A 15,871-nucleotide genomic window follows, 5' to 3' on the forward strand; every position below is an offset into this window, starting at 1 on the left:
ACGGCTCCACAACCAACTGGCCCCTGCCCTCACTGTAGAGCACATCATGGCTTACAGATGCCATCAAATAATGCTGAACATTCATAGAAAGCATGAAACCGAAAATGGCAAAACCATTGGATTCTGTGAAACCCACAACTTCTGTGATAAACACCTAGTCAGTATCCTTATTACCAGGCATTACAGCCTCAAAAAATGAAATAAAATAAAATAAATTATTTCTTATAGATAAGCTGCCCAACTAGTCCTCCATGCACTCATAACACTGGGTTCTAAAAGATCATACATGAAACATGACCCACTAGGAAGTCTAAAAAGGACTTAAAAAGTCAGCTTCTAGGATTTGTGTCATTACACAAACTAAGATCTAAAGAGTAACAAACTTGACTGGAGAAAGTCTTTTTCCCCACCACTGCTTCTCACAGTTTAACTATCTGGGTGTTGGGTTACTCACACCCCCAACACCACAACTCTACTGGGGACGTTTGTTCCTCCAAAGAGTGAAGAACAAACTAATACAGATCCCCCTAAATTCTCCTGTTTTACAAACTTAGGAAACATGCAACAGCATTTCTTTTTCCAGACCTTGCTAACCCAGCCTCAGTGTGTCACAAAACTGCTGTTTGGGGGCAACTGCACATTTGGAGTCACCCACCTGAATGGGGAAAATCTTGTGCTTAAATAGACTCGGCCCAGGTAAACAGGTGTGCTGAATTTACTAATGAACTGGCTGCCTGCATACCTACTGGGGGGGCGCTAACGGGCTAACGAGAAACCTTCATTTAAAGGAAGAAAGAAATACCATCATATGAAGGAAAATAAAAGTTTATTTTAACAGGCAAACAACAAAGCTTAATTTTTTTTCCAATCTTTCCTCTTCCCTTCAGCCTTGTTGGAAGGTAGGGGAGTTTTTTATTTTTTATTTTTACAAGCTGTGTGTGTACATTTACACATTCAGATGGGCATTATATTGGAGATTTTGTGAGATTATTTGGTAAATTGGAGTTTTGTTGGCTTAACCTGGTGTGAGGCTGTTTTTCACACCATTGTCATTCTTTCAAGTGCAGTCTCACAATAGGGCAAATGACTATAACAGCTCAACAGCTTACTCAAACGCCCTATTGTGGTGTTCCCAGAGTCACACACATATAACACCAATCCTCCCCACTCACTCATGCCCAGAAATAATAACAAATGTCCCAGTAGCAGTTTGTTTTAACAGAATATGTTATTGAAATCTCCTGAAAAATTTGATAGCCCACCACTCCAACAGTCTTCGATTCTCGACTAGCCCCTCAGTTTTGTTCGCTGATTGGATTTCGTGTTTTGCATTTGCTCATTGACTCTCGTTTTGCCCTCTGCTTGCTGTATAGTGCTCTGGTTAGTGTGTTCCCAGCAGGACCACAAATCCTCCCATCGGGACGCAAGTTTGTTATTTTGTGTTGTTGTTTTTGGGGTCAGAAAGGGGGCCGCCCTGCAGACAGCACCACGGTCTCGCCCGTCGAGTTTGCGTTAGAAAACGGTTTCATGCGGATTTTAACCGCAGCAGCACTCCCCACGTGCTGCAGGTTTACATTCTCCTCTCAGCCTGAGAATCCTCTGAAGCTGGAACAGAGCTGCTGATGTGGTCTGTGTGTGGACTGGGGGGAGGGACTGGGAGGGACTGGGAGGGACTGGGAGGGACTGGGAGTCCTCAGAGGGACTGGGAGGGACTGGGAGTCCTCAGAGGGACTGGGAGTCCTCAGAGGGACTGGGAGGGACTGGGAGTCCTCAGAGGGACTGGGAGGGACTGGGAGTCCTCAGAGGGACTGTGAGGGACTGGGAGTCCTCAGAGGGACTGAGAGGGACTGGGAGTCCTCAGAGGGACTGGGAGGGACTGGGAGTCCTCAGAGGGACTGAGAGGGACTGGGAGTCCTCAGAGGGACTGAGAGGGACTGGGAGTCCTCAGAGGGACTGGGAGGGACTGGGAGTCCTCAGAGGGACTGGGAGTCCTGTTTTCCCTCCATTTCCAAATTAAGAAGAAGCAGTGTGGACTTCCTCCTCAGACAGGCACCTCGATCCCGCGGGTGACTCAGCGTCCCTCCTGCCCACCTGAGATGAGCCCGTCTCCCACACAGGGGGAGCGACTGCGTCAGCAACGGCATCATCAAGGGCTGTGACGCAACTGCCGAGCTGACACACTTCCTGTGTGTGTGTGTGTGTGGGGAGAGGCTTTTTCTTGTCACTGTTTAAACATCATTATGTGGCTACAAACGTATGAATGCTGCTTTGTCTCTGTTTTATTATCCTTGGCATATTTCAATATTTAAATAACATTTGTAGTTCATGTATAAATTTTTCACTCAAATTCAGAACCTTCAGCTTCCTGTTGGCATCGACTAACCAACGGGATTCAGGGCCACCAACCTTTTCAAGTTGAAGAGTAAAATTGCAATTAAAGAATTAAAGTAATGAATGGAATGCATCCTCTAAAATTTCAAGATTTGCCAGTATCCTTGTCATGAATAACCCAAAGTGTCCTAAAATCTTTCTATGTATATTTTATTATTTTCTTAAGGTTCAGATTAATTAATGAAAAGCTCAGAGTAATTAGTACATTGTGTTTAAGCTCCACAGGTTGTATCGGTTTTTAATGAACCTGTGGTGATCGCTTCAGGAAACGGCTCTCCGGCCATAGCCTGCCCTACAGCTGATTACCCAACACAGAGCGCTGATGTATTTATGTAGCATGTAGGAGAACAGAGAGGCATGAATCTGATCCCATATTTAATGCCACGGCGTGAATCATAAGTATACGTGGGAAGCTTGTGCTGCATGTTAAATAACGAAAGTGTTCGAGGCCCAGAAGGAAGGTATGGAGCAGCTGCCGTTTGAAAGCGCTCGCTAACCCGTGTGTGAATGGTGAGAGGGAGCGCCCGCTAACCCGTGTGTGAATGGTGAGAGGGAGCTGTAGCGCTAACCCGTGTGTGAATGGTGAGAGGGAGCTGTAGCGCTCGCTAACCTGTGTGTGAATGGTGAGAGGGAGCGCCCGCTAACCCGTGTGTGAATGGTGAGAGGGAGCTGTAGCGCCCGCTAACCCGTGTGTGAATGGTGAGAGGGAGCTGTAGCGCTCGCTAACCCGTGTGCGAATGGTGAGAGGGATCGCCCGCTAACCCGTGTGTGAATGGTGAGAGGGAGCGCCCGCTAACCCGTGTGTGAATGGTGAGAGGGATCGCCCGCTAACCCGTGTGTGAATGGTGAGAGGGAGCGCCCGCTAACCCGTGTGTGAATGGTGAGAGGGAGCTGTACTGGTCACTAACTCATGTGTGAATGGTGAGAGGAAGCTGTAGCGCTCGCTAACCCGTGTGTGAATGGTGCGAGGGAGCTGTAGCGCTCGCTAACCCGTGTGTGAATGGTGAGAGGAAGCTGTAGCGCTCGCTAACCCGTGTGTGAATGGTGAGAGGGAGCTGTAGCGCTCGCTAACCCGTGTGTGAATGGTGAGAGGAAGCTGTAGCGCTCGCTAACCTGTGTGTGAATGGTGAGAGGGAGCTGTAGCGCTCGCTAACTCATGTGTGAATGGTGAGAGGGAGCTGTAGCGCTCGCTAACCCTAGCGTTAACCTGTTGGGTTCTCAGGTGAGATGCTCCTCTTCTGGCAGCGCTGGCCTCTGTCCGTGATGACTCAGCCGGGGACGGAGGGAAGTACGGGGTTAGTCACGTATCGGCTCTGAGGCTCTGAGGTGTGAACCAAGGCCCGTTGCACCTGTTCCTCCAAACCAGCGACCGCCCCCCCCCCCCCCCCACACACACACACACATCACCCATCAGAGAGGAGCCCTGTGCACACTGATAACCACAGAAGAAAACATTGGGCCATCACTGAGCTACTATCTGGGAAGGTTTTTCAGGAATATGGTATGAAATGTACCCGTATGTAGCGAAACTGAAAATAACATGCATAAGCTCTGGTATAAAATGCTGAAATGCTTGCAATTAATTACAATTTCCTGGCAGTGGCTAAAGGTTTTTATCAAATTGCGGTAAGATTAAAAACAACATATTTTTTCTGCCCTTCTTCTTAAAATTAGGTTGAAGGCGTCTTTATTATGAGTCATGCAAAAACAGGCAACATTTTCAGGCACATTTTAAAAGCTTAATTTCTCTGCAGCGTGTTTTAGCTGCTTAAGCTACCAGTGGAGGTGAGGTCACACTTTGGGACTGGGAGTGAATTCAGTCATGAACAGACAATATTCTGATATTTTATCCGGTGATTTAAATTAAACCATGAGACCAGAGAGAACAGTAAATGCGTTTTCATTTCCTGTAAGTATTCTAATATCACCTCCAGGAGATGGAAGTATGAACCCTGCATTTACAACTTTACATCAGGAATTGTTTTTCTCCTGTTCATGAATTTGGAGAAAGTTAAAACACACCTTTTTCTTACGGCTTAAAACTAAAAGACAAAAAGTGAAGGGTGTTTTAGGAGCCGTTTCATTGCGCCATTTTACGAGAATAATTTCAAATTGTCTTACACTGACATCTGGTGGCCAACCCCAGTAAAAACCAGAACAATAACCTCCTGGGTCTGAAGCGGTCCCATGTAATGGTGTTATTGGGCACAGATCAGAGATTAGGTCCATAGGAATTTTTTTTTTTTAATTTAATTTAATTTTTTAAATAAATTTGACACTGAACCAATTTGACATTTTGGTTTCACCATGTATGAAATTCCAGCATCTTATATACAAAGTCCCACCCATTCAGAATGCAGATGTTTATGATATTCACAACCATTATGGCTCTACGACGGGGGGCTGGGGAGGGCCCCTGTCTCTGGCATGCTCTGGGGCTCTTTGCCTCCGTGGGGGGGCTGGCCAGGCTTGGCTTGCCCCTCGGCCCCCTGGGAAGGCCTCTTCAGTGGCTCGACCCGCAGCTGGGCGGTCCGCTCTTGCTCCTTCTGCACCTCAGCCAATGCCGTGAGGGGGAACAGGGACGTGGGGCCTGAGAGAGCACAGGAAGCAGCCACGATAACCATGTCCGTGACACACACCTGCGCACACCTGCGCAGCTACATCACTCATACAGGAGACCCAGGGCTCAGAAACAAGACTTTCAGGAGAATGCAGGGACAGGAATCCTCAAAGCAAAGGAGTTTATGGTAAAATGAGAGGAAGTACCTTCGTCTTCTAAAAAGTTCCGCTTTCTGTTCAACTCAGACTGGTTCTTGCGGAGCTGATCTTCCAGGATTATCAGATTGCAGCGTAAATTGTTTATCTCAGTGATCAGTGTTGCATTTTCCTACATGGCATTATTAGAAAGAAAGAAAAAACAATATTTTACACATAAAAACATTATGAAGTGTTCATCTATTCTGCAAATTTCTATGAAATAAAACTCAAGATGGGAAATTACCAATGACATCCTTACATAGGATTCTGACTCTTTATTCAGAACAGTTCAGAAGGGTACTAATTAGCATTTCTAAGATCTGAGAAGCATAATGTCACATTTCAGCAGTAAAGTCCTGAGGCATTAGCCAGTAACAGGGTCACACTGACCTTCATGGTCTTCATAGTGGAAGCCTGGCGCGTTTCCGTCTCCCTGGCCAGCATGCTCTTGAGTGCATGAATCGCGTTCCTCGCCATTTCCTCCCGCTGATGGGGGCGAGACAAGGGCATGATCAGCGAGGCTCACCTCTTACAGCCGCGCTGCACTGACTGAACATTCCCTCTCAGTATCTCATCAGAGCTTACATGTCACTAACTTTGAAACTTTAAACTATTTTGAAAAAAAAAAACTTTTTTGCTACATGAAACTTTCAGTCTGTTACTTCTTTAGCCAATGTTTTAATGCTGTTGCAAAAATTCCTGCATATGAATTTGAATTTAAACAGACTCTGAAATCTGACTAATGAATTTAAATTTTCTCTGAAACCCTCAAGCCAAACTAACCAACCAACTTTACTAACACACCTCACATAAAACCTGACGGATGCTCTCCTGAGAGTCGGAGTCCAGCCGCTGGATGAACTCCTGCATCAGAAACACAATCAGCCTCACATTGCAACGCAAACTCACACCCTGCTATACTTCTGAGAAACATTCATATCAACTACAGCTAAATTTAAAATATCAATTAGAAAGAATGAGTGGAAGTGCAGTAATTCATTCACTTCCTTGGTAATTAATTTTAAACACCCTTCACCCCCTCGAAAATCTTTTCGGGCTGGCCACAATAAAACGCCGTTGCTAGGGAAAAGGTCTCTGGATGCTGCTTCGGGCTGACAGAGCGCACAGGTGTCTCACCACATCGGACGGCTCCAGGTAGGTGCTGTGGAGCTTCCATATCCCTTCCTTCAGTCTCCGGGGGTCCTGGATGAACTCCACACAGTGGTGAAGGTCCGACTTGAAGCTCCACATCCGAAACTCCATGTTGCTCAGCTGAAAGGAGGAGGGGTGGGGCACAGACCTTCTCTTTAACACAACCCCAGTCACAGTATGTCAAGGTCACAGGAAACAATGTTAGCCACAATATGGCTCTTCTAATGGTCCTCGTGAGTTCACTGAAAGTGTCCTAATTCTTGTTGAAATTTTGCCTGCGTGAGGCGGAATCCTCAGGGTTATTAGAAGAGCTTTTGCATGTGAGTGTTGGGCTTTTGGGAGCAAAGCAGGGAGTAAATAACATAATGTGGCATTACTGTGTCACCACCAACGTGGCAGTAATGTGGCAGTAATGTGGCATACGCCCTGTTTAATGTGTCAGACAGTACAGCGTTATTTTCATGCGTAAGGGCCCTCTTATCATTGTGTACAGTAAGCGTCCTTGTCTACAGTGGTACTCTGGTCACACACATACCTTTTGCATTTCTCTACGCTTATCTGTATCTGAGACCTTCAGTTTTACTTTGAGTTCTGATATTATCAGCTTCATCTTGGTGTTCTCCGTTTTGAACATCTCCAGTTCACCCTCCATCTATGTGAAAACAAAAAGAAACAGGTCTAAATTAATTTTTCCCGCTAGCAACGGTCATTACCAATCAGTCCCTTGGCACTTTATGTGGATCCCCTTTACTGTAGGGAGTGCACCCACCCACCCATCTCCACCCATCTCCACCCACCCACCCATATAACAAGGTACAATCATTGACATTTGAAAAATCTTCAGAGCTCCAACATGTATTCAATAATCCTTCATTCCATAAACAGCAAAAACAAAATGAGAGATTTGTATATGCAAATGTACTCAGTATAAGTTCAGATAGTTCTTGGTGTCTTTACCTCCTGGATCTGCTCCTTCATCTCTTCGATGATCTTCTCATTGGGCTCGACTTTATTCAGCAGCTCTTTGATTTTGTAGTCCATGAGAAATTTGGACTTATCGAGGTCTGTGATCATGTTCCTCAGTTCACTGATACACTTCTCCTGCAGGGACACACAGTATGCTAGTGCTTCACCACCATACGCACTTCTGCTGCAGGGACACACTGTATGCTAGTGCTTCACCACCATACGCACTTCTGCTGCAGGGACATACTGTATGCTAGTGCTTCACCACCATACGCACTTCTCCTGTAGAGACACACTGTATGCTAGTGCTTTACCACCATACGCACTTCTGCTGTAGAGACACACTGTACGCTAGTGCTTCACCACCATACGAACTTCTGCTGCAGGGACACACTGTATGCTAGTGCTTCACCACCATACGCACTTCTGCTGCAGGGACACACTGTACGCTAGTGCTTCACCACCATACGCACTTCTGCTGCAGGGACACACTGTATGCTAGTGCTTCAGCACCATACGCACTTCTCCTGTAGAGACACACTGTATGCTAGTGCTTCACCACCATACGCACTTCTGCTGTAGAGACACACTGTACGCTAGTGCTTCACCACCATCTGCACTTCTGCTGCAGGGACACACAGTATGCTAGTGCTTTCCCCTCCATTTGCTACATCAGTGCACAGCAAGCTTGGCAAAAGACACAAACATCTCACAGTTAATTCAGGCTTGTGGGGCCCCAACACTGATTAAGAGCAGAAATTTAAATGTATTCCATACAGTGTCTTGTCTTAAGTTTTCTTAGTGTAGTTCTTTGAAATTGCACTGATGCACTTACAGGGTCTAATCCTTTCACTGGCAACTGCTAAACACTAAGTAAGCTATTGATTTAGCCTCAGCAAATACATTTATAGAGCCTCGTGATTTCAGAGCACTGCTACACTGAAGTGATTAAACAGAAAATATAAAAAGGGACTAAGAAGAAGGGTGTGGCTGATATTTTTCTCACAGAATCTACCATGTATTCAGCATACCTTCTCCTCAATATTGCTGTTCCTCAGTTTGATCTCATTCTTAAAGCCCACGATGTCCTTCTTTAAGGCATCGATGACATTCTGACGCTTCTGAAGTTCCAGTTTCAGTTTCTCGATCTCCGTGTTCTTGTTGCTCATCTCCTTCTGCACATGACTGGCCTATAAGGACAAAACGTGAAACAGAAACATGGAGAATGACTTTCCCCCCACACATAAATGGCCCTGAATAGTACAGGCTGTCCCTCACTGTGAAACTTAAACAAAGACACACATGACACAGACACAGATACATTACAGAAACAGGCTGAGCGACAGCAGAGACCTTTTTCCTCATGATGCCGGTCTCGTCCCGGTACTCGGTGGCGATGGCCTGCTCTTTCTGTAGCTCGTGCTCATATCTGCAGCGGATGTCCAGGATCTCTCGGTCTGCGTCTTCCTCCATCATCTTCTTCATCACCTCGTACTCCTGCTGCTGCTGATGGGACACGCTTTCGCTCTGGGGCACAGCGTGAAGAGGAAGGACAGAGGAAGGACAAAGAGGAACGACAGGTAAGACTGACCATGTGGACACTGTCCTCGGCCCTAAAAGCGTTTGTTCTTGATCCTACATTCCTTGTACACAGAAAGGTGCTATCACAATGAGCCTACTTTCCTATTTATCAGCCATATTCCTGAGTGGTCACTGCTGTTAGCTTAGCGATGTTCTCCCCCAACCCCATGCTCCTCAATGCTCACTGCTGTTAGCTTAGCGATGTTCTCCCCCAACCCCTCGCTCCTCAATGCTCACTGCTGTTAGCTTAGCGATGTTCTCCCCCAACCCCTCGCTCCTCAGTGCTCACTGCTGTTAGCTTAGCGATGTTCTCCCCCAACCCCTCGCTCCTCAATGCTCACTGCTGTTAGCTTAGCGATGTTCTCCCCCAACCCCATGCTCCTCAGTGCTCACTGCTGTTAGCTTAGCGATGTTCTCCCCCAACCCCTCGCTCCTCAATGCTCACTGCTGTTAGCTTAGCGATGTTCTCCCCCAACCCCTCGCTCCTCAATGCTCACTGCTGTTAGCTTAGCGATGTTCTCCCCCAACCCCTCGCTCCTCAATGCTCACTGCTGTTAGCTTAGCGATGTTCTCCCCCAACCCCATGCTCCTCAATGCTCACTGCTGTTAGCTTAGCGATGTTCTCCCCCAACCCCATGCTCCTCAGTGCTCACTGCTGTTAGCTTAGCGATGTTCTCCCCCAACCCCACGCTCCTCAATGCTCACTGCTGTTAGCCTAACAATGTTCTCCTGCAGCCTGGACTCGTAACGTCCAGTTAGGTCCTGGAGCACCCGTCTGTGGCTGTCCTCAATCTTGTGGAGTTTGGACTCGTACTCCTCCAGCTTCTTCTGGGAGTTGAGCTGCATGGCGTGGGAGACCTCGTACTCGTGAGTCAGCTTCCGGTACGTATCCGCCTCTGGAGAGCGCCACACGGAGGAACACAAGAGAATGACAGCACTCCATACTGCCCTCCATTCAGGGATTGGCAATTCTTGTATGCAGCCATTTGTTGCCAGCAATCGCCCTGGCCTATTTAGCAAATTAGCTGAATATACCAATGCTGGTTTGACTGAAGATTAGACCACAGTAAAATGTTTCATGTAGGGACACAAGCAATCTTCATGATTTTATGAGTGGTTTCTTTGCATATATTAACTTGTAGCATGGGCTTACTTAAAATTCGAAGCTCTCTGGTGTTCTTCTCCACCACTGCTTCCATTGTCTCCTCGTGGAACAGCTCCAGCCTCTCATTCTCCGTTGTAAGAACCTACAAAACATTTCACAGATCATCAGGTTGTGCCATGTTATTAAACTCGGGTCTCACAGAGTCTCACGTGACGTTCTCAGCCCACCTCGTTGTTGGTTTTCAGGTTCTCAATCTCCTCGGTGTACTTCTCCGTCATCTTCCGCACTTCCCGCTCGTGGTCCATGTCCTTGAAGCAAAGCTGAAATCTGTTGTCTATTTTCAGTTCCTTCACTTGAGTCCTGAGCTCCTGCATGAGCCGGTTCTGGAGAGTTTGTAAATAGAAGATGAGAAGGTGATTATTTCATAAATATTATTTCAGAAATATACACTATGATTACACATATATTACCAAATGTGCAACCTGTTGTGTTCTGGCAGTCAATGAGCGTGTGTACCTTTTCCTCTAGGTCAGACTTGGTGATGAAGATCTCCTCCAAGTAGCACAACTCCATGTCCTTCTTCAGACCATACCTCTCCCAGACAATCTTCCAGATGAACAGGCAGCCGTCCTCTGATACAGTCAGCAGGAAGTGGTCATCAAATGTGACGATCATCTGGGGACATCGAAAATTCAGTGTTGTGAGAATCTTTAAGAACAGAATAAAACTGATATGTAATGAAAATGTGTTTTCCTATAAAAGACATTTTTTTTCTCCAGTATAAAAATGAATCCAGAAGGTATAGTCTTGCTTTTCTGTGTTCGGTCATGAAATGGACAGGCACCTTGGTAATAGGAGCAGTGTGGCCCTGGCCCTGGTACAGGAAGTTCTTCGGTTCAAACAGGGGACAGGATATGGCCATCACGGCTCCAGTAGTGGTGCCACAGAACAGCACCCTGCCGGACCGGGACAGGGCCATCGTTGTGTAGGTGACGTCACCGGTTGGCACTTCAGCCAGGATCTACGAAACAGAGAACAAAAGCACGGAGGACATCTGAGATATATACCCAAAGTAAAACAGTTGAAATGGAAACATAGATATCTGCCTACTTGCAGGAAGAAACAGTCTCACTCATTCAAAAACCCCTGCCTTACGGTTTGCTCATGTGTTCATAAGCTGTGAAAGTCTACTTCCAACCATTTCAACAAAAGTAATGATAGCGTCATGTGGATTTAATGACATATATGATTGTTTCATTTTAATTTCAACATTAACATTATATGGGAAACATGCTTCATTGAGATTGCTGTTTCACAATCAACACACGTCCATGAAGAAACTTGAGATCATTTTCATATACCTTGGCATCATGAATCTCTCTCAGGGTAAAGTCTGTTCCCACAACAAAGACGATCTTGCTGTCGGGGGAAATGGCAACACTAGTGTACATGTAAGACGTGTGGACGATCTCTAACTGCAGCTCGCCGGTGATGACGTTCCACTCATAAACAGCACCATCCACATCAAGCGACACCAGCTTTCTGTCATCTTCACTCCAATCGATGGACTGAACCTGAGACAGCATATCAATCATCTTGGTAAAAACTGCAGCCATTTCACCATTTTGTCTGTCCAAAACCATTAAAGTGCTACTTTGCATGTACAGTGGAGTCCAGAAGTTTAGACAGTGACGCAATTTTAGTTGAGTCTGCACACTTTTATATATCGTAGTAACTCTACTCTCACCTTTTTCTTGTGACCCGTAAGTTTCAGGACTTTTTCCAGTGTTGTAGTGGAGAAAAAGTGAATGTCGGTTCCACAGGCGACTGCAAACACGTGCCCCCCATGGCTGAACCCACACTGGGGGGGCGTGAGGGGGGGGAGGAATCACACAACAGCAAGTCATTAAAGGACACACTCACCCTTTAATATAAATGTGAACAGGCATTAGGCAGCAAGAGCCGATTTGGTCAGTACACAGCAGAATGTGTGGAGAGTCTGTCCTCCCCCAGGGCACACCTCTCTACACCCTGCCAGAGGGAACTCCTTGAAGGTTCTGACGTCATCGATAAGCAAGTTCAGCAAAAGCAGCTTTTTTAGGAAGACGACCAGGATGGAGAGACCGGTGGGGTGGAGTGCTATGCTGAGCGGAACCTCACAGAACACCTTGCAGAGCTCCAGCGTCCTGGGAGAACACACGCAATCAAGAGAGAAGATCCATGTTCAATTATTTATATATGGCTATAAAATCTTCAATGCTCAACTTCTGTAAAGTAGCGGACATCTCTTAAACAAAACACTGATCATTCATATTTTATTAATTTCATTTCGGCCTTAAACAGACACTGGAATATGTCACGTCTTCATGTACATTAATTCAGAAGTTCTGTGATAGAAGGTGCAAATGACAGTGCCTACGCTGGAAATAAGAGAGCACTTCTGCACTTTTCTGTTAAAAATCTGTCATAGTTTTGAAGTTATGGTTTGGTTAAGATCCAGTGAAGAGGTATGCAGTGACACTGCATGTTGACCATACCTGGTCTCGAAGTTCCAGATGCGGACCGTGCGGTCCTTGGAGCAGGTGGCCAGGAGCGGTTTCTGAATGCAGATGGACAGACCGGTAACGGCACCACAGTGGAAGGAGTGGGACAGGAACTGAAACTGGGGTTGGTCCTTCTCCTAAAAAAAAAGAGCCAGATTAGCCTTCATTCGCTGACCGAGGGGACGTCAGCACCGTATGAACTGAGCATGCTCATCGGAGCGTTACCGAGGTCAAGTCCACGGTGTAGAGCTGCCCAAGGTCAGTGCTGACTGTCAGGCTCTTCTTCAGTGGACTAACACACATGGAGGCAATCTCCTGCTGCACAGCTAGGATGGGATCGTTGCTATAGATATCAAACGGGATCTGGAAAACATACACATAAATCATACACATAAAAACACTCAAATCTACTGGTTTCCTAGTGACATAATTACTAAGAGATATATGTAGAACACATACAGGGAAGTCCTATCCAGACCACTGGCAGTTTTAAAATAAGATTTAGACAAATCCAATCAATTTAAACCTTCTATTTAGACCAAAATCAGGGGACAAATGGGACAGACTTGTGCAAACACAGAAGTGTAAACAGGGCCTGATATTAGTTTGAAATAGGCTCAGTATTACTGAAATCAGAATAATGTTTTCACAAAGAGAAGACCCAGGCACCCGGATCTCTCTGGATATCCTGTAGATGTCCGTATCCTTCGTCTTCTGGAACAGATAAACCAACCCTGGTCCAGCGGAGCAGGCAAAGCCCTTGGAGTAGGCAGCGATGGCTGTGACATGGATGTCTTCCTGCTTCTGCTCCTCTAACCTAAAGGACAGAAATAGATCACTAGTCTGGGAGTAATGCCTGCAATTCGAGCAAAAGCCACTGTGTGTCACTGTATCTCCACCAGTGCGGGAATTCTGACCATGGAAAACGCTAATGTCAATTTCCAGTCTCAATTCCCCCAGCCTTAAATCAATGATTAACTGTTTTTAATGGAAATGCTCAATGACATTTCATTTGTCAGGCTTTAAACATAAAATATGTTTATATCCTCTGCCAAGCATCTGGCAAATAAAAAGCAATGTAATGTAATCACACTCTCCTACGTACCGTTCAGGGTCCTGTATGGTTCTCAGGTCTGTCCTCCACAGCAGGTCTTGGTACCTGAAGAGGAGCAGTTGGCCCCTGTCAGTGCCCATCAGCACCTCGCTCTCAGACACCCAGTCATAGGACAGGTAGTGGTGGGGCTCCTGCCTCTTGCTGTTGGTCTGTTTCAGGGTCCCCTCCACATAACTGAAGAACTTGAACACGCCATGTCCACACACAAAGACCTGAGTATTGTCCTGAGGACTGAAGCTCACCTGTATAAAATAAAGAATTAAATTAATAAAGGGTGTGCGTAAAATATTCACACTTCACCCGTATTCAGTGCTGCAGGTAGTAAACCGTAACTTGTGTAAAACGCTCCGGGCCAATGTTTTGTGGGTGGTGATGTAGCACAATGGGCTGGGAGCTGGGCTTGTGACTCAAAGGCTGTGGGTTCAGTTGAACGCTGGGAGGCTGCTGTTCTACCCCTGAGTGAGGTACTTAACTCACGCCTCCTTAGCTCACACAACAAAACTTATCATTAGGAGGAATAACTGTGTTAATGTTGTCATAGTCATTGCTGTCTACATACCTTACAGATGGGAGAGGTGGGCCCACCAGTCTTTATGGTGGGAATGAGCTTATTCTTCTGCCAGATCCACAAGAAGAGGGTCCAGTCTGGTTCTCCTGACTGCCCAATCAGGTATTGAGAGTCATGGGAGAAGGCCATACAGACAAACACCTGCAAAAGGCCTTCTCCACTCAGCACCTTCCTCTTCCTCATGTAATCTTGCTGAAGTTCATACACTGTGACGGTGCTCTTCTCACCGCGTTCTGACACAGCCAGGTAGAGACGGTCCGGGCTGATGGCCAAGGCCTGCAATCCTTGGCTTTTCTCAGTAGCTGCGTTAAAACGCATCATGTGTTAACTGCTCATCCTCCACGCGGGCAAGGTTTCATCTTTTTGTTTCAAACACATTTTTAAAGACAACATATGGACAAGCATGCCGATCCTCCGTGATGTGATGTGAGCCTGGACACCTGCTAACTAAGCGACCTCCCAGTGCTTTGAAATTTTAAAACGGACTGTCTACCACATTTGGAAGTTAAGTGTCCATTCTTAGCATCTAACCAGTCGTTTATCCACTAAAACTCAACAGTTGTTTACTAGCTTACTAGAACATATACCTGGAACGAAGCGCTGACATTTCCGGTGAGTGTCATAGAAAACACAGTTGTTTCCAGACGGGAAAATTACGGTCTGTTCATCAAAATAGGCAAGGCTGTTTGGCACCCTGGCCTGCGTTCCAAAGACGAAGTGTGGCTGAGCGCTAGCCACCGCCGACATGATCCAGCTGTAGCCTAGAGGAAGAGCGAACATTGTAGCCTGTTTGACTGTGGTGTACTTGTAGACGTCAGGAGAGGGATGTATGAAAATATCAGGAATGCTTGCGATATCGACTGAATGCTTCCAACTGTATTTTGAACACTTTTTTTTGCATTCAAAAAACGTTATTTACGATTTTCTCCTTTCAACGTTTCCCGTTAAGTCAGTAGCCTATTTACATAGGTCTTTCCAGCTAAAGAAAGTCTGTATCTGACAGCCGGTTAGGTTACAAGTGGCTACTCTACACATAACACATGCATCCGTACCAAGAACATATTCAAATGAAACGAAATAACAAGTTGCCTTACAAGTGAGTCAGCCTATGGGACAAGTAGCCACTAATTAGTGAGCAATATTTAACGTCGTGTGAAAAAACTGTAACTCAAAATCACGGTTCAATCACAAGCACAGATATTTAATTTTGACTTTCTCCTTTAAGGCCCTCATTTCAACAAAAGCATCATAACACAGCTAACCTCACCTACCTTAATCCACTCCTTACACTGGACTCCTTTTCTAGCACACAAAATATTTAGCTTTTAATGGCATTCCAAAGCTACTGTGACAAAACAAGGAGCTATCAAGAGCAAAAGAAGTCAAAAAGAATCCCACTACTCTTAAATGGTTAAGCTTTCACACATAGGTTCTGTGTGATTTATATGGAATTTTCACATTAAAGTAGAGTTATTATTGCCATCTTCTTGTAAAAGCAGGATCTGAACTGCGCCGGGGTAGAGGTTACCAGACGTAAAGATAGCACGGTTAACATTAATGTGATGGAGTAAGCCGCCAAGCATATTGCGTGCACAAGCCGCCAATCAGCGAATCGCTTTGTTACAAATGCACAGCAACCTTATCATTAAGTCAGCTATCATTTTTAAGTGAACTACTCCTTATTTTTAAAAAGA

The 15,871-nt window shown here is 45.8% G+C and overlaps 1 protein-coding gene across 3 annotated transcripts; it reads right to left on the reverse strand.

Moving 5' to 3' along the window:
- Positions 1-4,671: 4,671 nt before the first annotated feature.
- On the reverse strand, positions 4,672-15,852 carry LOC118237402 (cilia- and flagella-associated protein 57-like). Of its 3 annotated transcripts, XM_035436075.1 has the most exons (24): positions 15,449-15,852; positions 14,765-14,938; positions 14,169-14,479; positions 13,601-13,851; positions 13,165-13,312; positions 12,721-12,858; positions 12,490-12,632; positions 11,973-12,138; positions 11,700-11,813; positions 11,314-11,526; positions 10,797-10,973; positions 10,469-10,627; positions 10,180-10,335; positions 10,001-10,094; positions 9,553-9,743; positions 8,620-8,793; positions 8,298-8,456; positions 7,258-7,401; positions 6,836-6,952; positions 6,286-6,420; positions 5,953-6,012; positions 5,539-5,634; positions 5,158-5,278; positions 4,672-4,981 (listed from the first exon to the last, which is right to left on the reverse strand). In XM_035436075.1, the coding sequence occupies exons 2-24, from the start codon at positions 14,922-14,924 to the stop codon at positions 4,782-4,784; spliced, it is 3,627 nt and encodes a 1,208-aa protein (XP_035291966.1). In that variant the 5' UTR covers positions 14,925-14,938; positions 15,449-15,852; the 3' UTR covers positions 4,672-4,781. The 3 variants fall into 3 exon arrangements, with proteins under 3 accessions (XP_035291966.1, XP_035291964.1, XP_035291967.1); XM_035436073.1 differs by lacking the exon at positions 15,449-15,852 and having other exon boundaries at positions 14,765-15,044; XM_035436076.1 differs by lacking the exons at positions 7,258-7,401; positions 15,449-15,852 and having other exon boundaries at positions 14,765-15,044.
- Between the last annotated feature and the right edge of the window lie 19 nt (positions 15,853-15,871).

This window comes from Anguilla anguilla, chromosome 10 (assembly GCF_013347855.1).
Source record: "Anguilla anguilla isolate fAngAng1 chromosome 10, fAngAng1.pri, whole genome shotgun sequence".
Lineage (NCBI taxonomy): Eukaryota > Metazoa > Chordata > Actinopteri > Anguilliformes > Anguillidae > Anguilla > Anguilla anguilla.